General features: G+C 44.2%; 1 protein-coding gene across 1 annotated transcript; it reads left to right on the top strand.

Moving 5' to 3' along the window:
* The first annotated feature begins 246 nt into the window (after positions 1-246).
* On the top strand, positions 247-1,299 carry LOC105867105 (melanoma-associated antigen B1-like). Its single transcript, XM_075999177.1, has one exon. It carries the CDS (start codon positions 247-249, stop codon positions 1,297-1,299), a length of 1,053 nt encoding a protein of 350 aa, XP_075855292.1.
* Positions 1,300-7,907: the final 6,608 nt, after the last annotated feature.

The following is a 7,907-nucleotide window of genomic DNA, read 5'->3' on the forward strand; positions in this document are numbered from 1 at the left end:
GTGGCCTAAAAACCTATTTAACTTCCTCCACAGAGTTCCAAGGAGAAAGCCTGACCGGGAGAACAGGAGCCCTGTGGCATCCCAATGCTAAGGCTCTCACAGAAACCTGCAGAGGCGGCCTTGGTTAAAGCCAAGGTGGTCTCTCCCTGCTGAAGGGGCTCACAGGATGTCATTTTTCTCCACCTAGGTGCTGCATTGCTGGCCTCCTGTCTGCACTCTGGTCCGCTGTGCCTGATCTCAGCCATCATGCCTCGGGGTCAAAAGAGTAAGCTCCGTGCTCGCGAGAAACGTCAGCAGAAGCGTGATCAATCCCAGGCTTTCAGGGGTCCTCAGGCCACTGCAGAGAAGGAAGAGGAGGGCCCCTCCTCCTCTCCCCCCACTTCTTGCTCTTCTCCTGTTTCTAGGGGTGGCCCCCCAAGCTCCCCTGCTGTCTTCATTCCCCTGGGGTCTCAGGGAGCTCCACGCTCTAGCTCTCCTGATGCAGGTGTAGCCTGCGCAATGCCTGATGAAGATGCCAAGAGTCAAGATGAGGAAACACCAAGCACCTCCCAGGCAGCATCCTCCACTCAGAGCTCACAGAAAGATCCTCTCACCAGAAAGGCGAGTATGCTGGTGCAGTTCCTGCTGGAGAAGTATAAAAAGAAGGAGCCCATTCTGAAGGCAGACATGCTGAAGGTTGTCAACAGAAAATACAAGGAGCACTTCCCTGAGATCCTCAAGAGAGCCTGTGAGCGCATGGAGCTGGTGTTTGGCCTTGAGTTGAAGGGAGTGAAACCCGGCGATCAGTTGTACACCCTTGTCAGTAAGCTGGGCCTCTCCACAGAGGGCTGTGTGAGTGGTAATGGGGGGTTGCCTAAGTCGGGTCTCCTGATGACGCTCCTGGGTGTCATCTTCATGAAAGGCAACCGTGCCACTGAGGAGGAGGTCTGGGAATTCCTGAATGCGTTGGGGGTATATGCTGGGAGGAGGCACTTAATCTTTGGGGAGCCCCGGAAGTTCATCACCAAAGATTTGGTGCAGGAAAAGTATCTGGAGTACCGCCAGGTGCCCAATAGTGATCCTCCAAGTTATGAATTCTTGTGGGGTCCCAGAGCCCGTGCTGAAACCAGCAAAATGAAAGTCTTGGAAGTTTTGGCCAAGATCAATAACACCGTCCCTACTTCCTTCCCTAGTCTGTATGATGAGGCTCTGAGAGATGAGCAGGAGAGAGCAGCAGTGAGGGCTGCAGCCAGGGCTGGCACTGCTGCCCAAGCCAGGGCACGCTTCGGGGCCATGTCCTTGAGACCCCCCCACATCTAGTGAGGTCTCAGGTAGATTTTCCACTCAGAGCAGTGAACCTCTAAGTAGTCCAGAGTAGACGGGGCTGTGGGGAACAACATGTATATCTTTTTCTTTTTCTCCTGTTACAAATTAGTAACTTGTGGTTTTAACTTTTTCTTTCTTTGTTAACAGTTTTGAAGTGTTGTTCCCTTTAAGATTTATTTTGTTTCACGATGTAACTTTCTTAATGTTATAGATTGCTGTTTGTGAGGTTTAACACTAAGAGTTCTGTTATTTTTAAACAAATTGAAAAACCTTCAGTATTTTCTTTTTACTATAGAGCAAGGTAATATGGCATTGTAAGAGGTATTTCCATGGAAATGTGAAACAACTCCACTGGAAAATAGTTTGATCACAAAATGGTGTAACAGATGTAAAATCGTTTATTTGTAGTTTTCCTACAGAGGAGTAACCTCTGTTTATATCCTTTTCTTTCTTTCTTATTTTTTCAACGTTGTTCTTTTTATTTAAGGGTTTATTTTGCTTCTAAATGTAAGACTATCAATGACCTGCATCTCACATCTATTGCTCCTTAACAGTTACTTTTAAAGAGTTACACTTGAAAGTTATAGTTTGGGTATTTATAATACAAATTCACAAACCATTCACATTTTCTTTATGCTTCTGAACTACATAATCTGCTAATGTAATAGGGATACTCATGGAAATGTGAGAGTATCCCACAGTAAGATACTTGGCATGATATTATGCAAAAACAAATAGTAAAAACAGAAATGTGAAAGTTGTATAATTCTTGGATTCTCTCTTTTGTTTGAGTATTACTTTTAATATAAATAAAGACTATTTGCATTTATTTAGCTTGGTCAACTATATATGTTGTTTTGTGTGTGTGTGTGTGTGTGTTCAGCATATTATATACTGTTTACTGGGCAAAAAAAAAAAAAAAAAGGAAAAAGAAGAAAAAACAAACCTCTGATTGGAGGGTGGTATTTTCTGAGTTTAAGATAATCATATGAGATGCAGTGATCAGTGTGCTCCTGTGAATGAGTTTACTAAGAAGATTTTTAAAACAAGGCTGCTAAATTTAAGGCACTTTCAGAGGCTCAAGTCGTCTCAAATATTTGCAAGATATATCACAATTATCTTTTATATTTTATAATTAGGAATATTAAAAATAATATCACATAAAAATAAAACAATATAATATAATCATATGATAACTTTCATTTATTAAAAACCCAACATTTCCTAATCAGGATGCCATGTGCTTTATGTATAGTGCATACATTCCCATATTCTTACAATATAAGGCTTAACAGATTCCACAAGTGAAAAACTTGAACATTTTTTGAGTTCACAGGCCTTTTATTGATAGAGTTGGGAGTGGATCACTGGTTGGATTTATCTAGAGCCCAAATTTTTCCGATCTTCCCAGCCTGAGCCAGACTCTTTGTCTTGTGATTCATTTATCTTCTCACTGCTCCAAATGGGTATGGAGGATAAAAAAGACACTGTACCCAAAGCAGTGTTTTGGAATATACAGGTAGAATATTAATAATACTGAATAAATGGGTGGGATGAATAAATAAATGAACAACTAATATTCATTATGGTATGATCATCTACATATGCAGTGTCAGATAACATGAAATGATCAGGAGTTCATGAAATTATCTTGCTGTGCTCCTTCCCTGTAAAAAGCATATCTATTCAAAGAAAAGTTATATAATAGTCTAAGTCTGGCTGGTGAAACAAAGAAATAGATCAGCATTTTTTTCTCTGACAGCCTACCACTGGTCCTGGGCCTCCTGCCTTGTGCTATTGCTTCCCCATCTCACATGGAGCCTTGGACAGGAAGCTATTCCCTGCAAGGTTTGCAGTAGGGAACCTGCCCAATTGTTTGCAGGTGTGTGACATTTCCCTGCAGTCTTTAATCAAAGAGGAAGGAGGCAAAATGAGGACCCCCGTAAATGAGGACTCTGGAAATCAATACCCCAGAATATAGGGGACACCCAGAGACCAGTTCCTTTCTACTCTCAGAACTCTAGTTACCCAGGCAGAGCTATAAGCTGAGATTCCCATTTATTCTGCAAGATTGTCAGGGACATAAGAGGCTTGGTCTAAGGGTGGCATGCTCAGGTCAGTGGGAGGGGGTTCTCAGCCTCTGAAAAATATCAAGGTTAGGACCTCGAATGAGGAATGAGAAACTGCCCACCCAGAAGAATAGGGGCCATATAAAGAACATCTTGTTTTCTGCCTTGGATGGCTATAAGCACCCCAAGAGCTATCTGACCCAGGTGCCCTCTCATTTCCTTCTGGGGTCACTACTGGCATTTCAGGGAGTTGAGTTAGTTGATCCTGTGACATAGCTCCAATTCTGCTTAAGTAGGAGATCCTAGCAAGCTCTGATTAAATTTAAGGTGAGGACAATGAGTGCTGATGATTCTCCCCATAACAGAGAGGGCCACACAGAGGCACCAGGCAGGGATAGCCAAGGAGTAGCAGCCTGAACTTTCTCTCTGGTTTCTCAGTAAGCATAATGCTTTCATCTGAGGTGAGCAGGCTCAGATCAGCAGAGGGAGAAGTCCGACATCCCACCCTAACTCAAGGTTAGAAATCTGGGTGAAAACTGACGGAGCCACTGATTCAAAAAGACTAGAGTCTCATAGAATTCTCATCTGGCTATCATCCCTCAGAACACCCTCCACTGTGACTATATATGGCTATTCCTGAGATCCAATTCAGAAATTCCAAGAAAGTGATGTCCTTTGTCTGAGGACTGAGACTTCCGGTCAGGGGAGGTTAGAGTTTCAGGTCTGGTCAGGGATTAAGGTGAGGACCTGGAGGGAGGATAGATGGGACCACTCACCCAGATCAAAGGGGATGCACAGTGTCCTGTCCCTGCTGTCAGTGTTAGAAGGCCCAGGGCCTATCGGACTGAAGTGGCCCTCATTTCCCTGGGAGTGGTCTCATGGAGTTGTGGCCCTTGGTGTAATTGGAACTGCCCCACTCAGCAGAGGATAGAAAATTAGTCCCTCACAGGAGTCCAGTTGCTGACCCTAAATGAGGATGTTGGCAATGCTCACAGGGCAGATGGAGTCCTGCCACTGATATATCCCCTATCAAACCTGGGAAACTGGCATGCTGCATTCCACCCATTTCCTTTTAGGAAATCTCAGGGAGGTGAGGCAGGTGGTCAAAGAGTCTGGCCTCAGGTTACCACAAGCCCAATTCCAGATCATGCCAAGAGTCAAGGTGAGGACCCCAAGGACTGAAGGAACCACTCAAATCATAAAAACAAGAACATCACAGAATTCCTCCCCTCTGTCAGTCATGGGTGACCTCAAGCAGTCATGCCCAGTTAAGGCGACACTTACATCCTTCTAGGGAATCTCAGGGAAACGAAGCATTTAGTGTGAGAGGATAGGCCTCTAGGTCATGGGAATATTTGGTTTTGAGGACCCTGAGTGAGTTCTGAGGGGAGCAACCACCTGGAAGAGAGAGGGACCCACACAGTCCTTCATATTTCAGCCCCTGGAAGCGCCAGGCAGGGCTGAGCAGATGTGTCAATCACCACTCACTTCTAGCCCTGGAAGATTTTCAGGTCACTGAAGGGAGGAGTCAGAGATCCTGAAAGAATGAGAAGTCAAGGGATCACCAACCCTAAAAGAGTGGAGTCTCACAGAGTCTTGCCCCTGCTGTCAGTTCTCCGAATACACAACAGCCATGGCCAGGTCACTCTGACTTCCCTTCTGGGGACTCAGGGTGGGGAGGGCTTTGGCCTGAGGCTGGTGAGGCAGCATAGGGAAAATTTTCAGGCTGTGTCAGGAGTCAGGGTAAAGACCTTGAGGAAGGAGCAGAGCATGACAATGGGAGCAGCTCATAATCTCTCCTCCACTGTTCGTCCTGGGAGAAGCAGGGATAGATGTCAGGCAGAGCAGAGGCAGCCCTCAATTCCTCATCAGGTGCCAGAGAAAGGAGGGCCTTGTGAGCAGTGCAGTAAAAGGCTAAGAAGGAGAGGAATTATTGGCCCTGACATGAGTCAAACTGAAGAACTTGAGTGAGGTCTGGTGAGGCCAACCATCATAAGGCTAGAAGATGCCTGACAGCAGCTTTCTGTCTTAGGAGACGACAGGCAGGTGTGGCCAAATGAGGCTACCCTCCCTTCCCTCCATTGCATCTCAGAGACTTCTGGGTCTTGCTATGAATAGATGCCCTCGGATCAAAGGAGAGAGGAGCTGCAAACCCTACACGGAGTCAAATTGAGACCCTGAGGGAAAACTGAGGGGACTACACTCCTCCCACTCAATAACGGGGACAAGAAAAAGTCAGACCCCACCCCTGCTTTCAACATATGAAGGCCCAGGGCAGGGCTGTTAGACAGGCTCCCTCACTCCTTTTATATGTCAGGTCTAGGGAGGTGAGGCCTTTAGGGTGAAGGTGAAGCCACCAGAGTGCAAAAGGCTGGGTCCCAGTCCTACAGAGACCCAGGATGAGAACTCTGTCTAAGTACTGAGGATTCAATGATCCCAGGGCAGACAGGATCCCCCAGAGTGGTCAGCACTGAGTACCCTCTGGGAAGGCTGGTGGGCTGAGACAACCCCTCTCTTCTTACGGGTACTAGGGAGCCTTGAAGTGATAAGGTGACACCAGCCCATGGCCAATAGAGATTCTCTACACTATGATTTCCTGTGAGGTGCAAGAGAGCACGCTGAAACCAGCAAGAGGAAAGGTTAGTGGTTTTTTGAAAATCGATGATACCAGCCCCAGTGTCTTCTCATCCAATTATGAAAAGGCATTGAGAGATGAGAAAGAGAGAGCCCGATGGCTAGATGCAGCCAGGTTTGGCATTAATGCCATTGCCAGGGCACCCTCCAGGGCCATGAGAAACATTTCATGTCATGTCAAGGGAAGGCCGAGGGAGATTTTTCATCCTTTTAAAGAAAAATGCAGTTAATGATTTAAGTAATAGAGGACAAAGGGAGCACTGGAAGGAATACAGAGTATTACTTGCATTTTTTTTTTTTTTGCTATTTTCCAAATATTGTTTTATTTATTTATTCATTTGTTCATTTGTTTTTCAAAAATACTTTTCCCACTCCATCAAACCTTTATTTGTCATTTTCCTAGTCTGAATGCAATATCCTTGTATTGATAAATGCAAAGGTCATCCTATTTTATAGCTGATTACGTGATTTCCAACTGCTCTCTGTGCATAAAGAAATTTATTTATAGTTACAATATATAAAAGCACTTATGGACATCCAATAATCTGTGAGGTCCAGTAAGACCTATGCTTAAAGAAATTATTAAAAATACAAGTTTTTCTATATTAGGGGGATTGGTTAAAGTACCTCTCATTTGCTCTCTGTTCCAAGCTCCTAGCTTGTGAATTCATAAGGTGATTTCAAGAACACCAACAGGCAGGAGGCTTACATTTTCTTTACACACTGGAGTTTCTGTCCGTCCTGACCCACATAGCTGAGCAAGGGACCCAGAAGAAAGTTTGGGTAAATATGTATTTATATATTAATATATTTCCACTCCCTTCCCCCATCTTACAAAGCATTTTGAGCATCATAATCATTGGGAAGTGCAAGACTTCCAGGATATTGGTATGATTTAGCACACATCACAGGATAAAACATCTTCCATAACACAATATATTATTATTATAATTCCCTTATTTATAGGATCTATAAGGTTATGTAGAATGAGATAATTTCAATTCTCAAATTCTTTACACACTAGCATAATTTTTAACAGGTGTGATCCCGTTCCACATCCTGGAGTGGTTCCTGAATGCTTCAAGTGGCTTCCTCAACCTCAGTACTGCCCCTCCAACCCCATGGAGTCATGATACCATGAGACCTTTGTTTTCATGTGTCAACATACAGTGGAAGGGGACAGGCACATTAAGAGGCTATAGAATGTCTCTCTATAACTGTAGAAACTTGTCAAGCTTAAACACCTAAATTAGTGAGGAAGGTAATTTTCCAGTGGATAATGCCTTTTTCTTGTCTCCCCAACTCTCCTCAAAGTTTACCCTGAAATGCTAGTTCACACAAAGGCAGCACTCATCTCGCTTCCTGCAATAAGGAACAGAGCTGTGTGAGAGGGACTGAAGCAGTTAAGGGAGACATGCATAAAACCGTGAGCAGGAGGCGTGGACACTGTCCTCCATGCAGGCCTGAGTCATCTCTAAGAAGTATGTAGTTTTGGAGGTGATAAAATTGCGCAAGTGTGGATTTTTACTTTTGTAATTGAGCTTAGCTTCCAGAGCAATCTTGGGTATCATGTTGAAAAATTTAAAAGCATAAATGAACAATTCAGCTATCAGTACCAGGTGGGAGTAGCTGAATTATCCCTTATGGAAATCACATTAAGGATTTTTCCAATTTCTTTGCTCAGCCTCTAAGGTTTAGGACCTCAGTCTTACACCTATTTCTAGTCTCGCTCCTGAGCCTAGTTTGGCCTCACTTCCCTGGATACACAAAGGAAAACCCATTTGTCTGAAAGGATATGACTTGTCCCTCAGGAAAACATTCCCATCAGATTGTCCTTTCTCTGAATCCCACACAACCTGAAGCTGTCAGATCAGCTTCATTCAAAATTTCCAGCATCTC

The sequence above is a fragment of the Microcebus murinus genome, chromosome X (assembly GCF_040939455.1).
Source record: "Microcebus murinus isolate Inina chromosome X, M.murinus_Inina_mat1.0, whole genome shotgun sequence".
In the NCBI taxonomy this organism is placed as follows: domain Eukaryota; kingdom Metazoa; phylum Chordata; class Mammalia; order Primates; family Cheirogaleidae; genus Microcebus; species Microcebus murinus.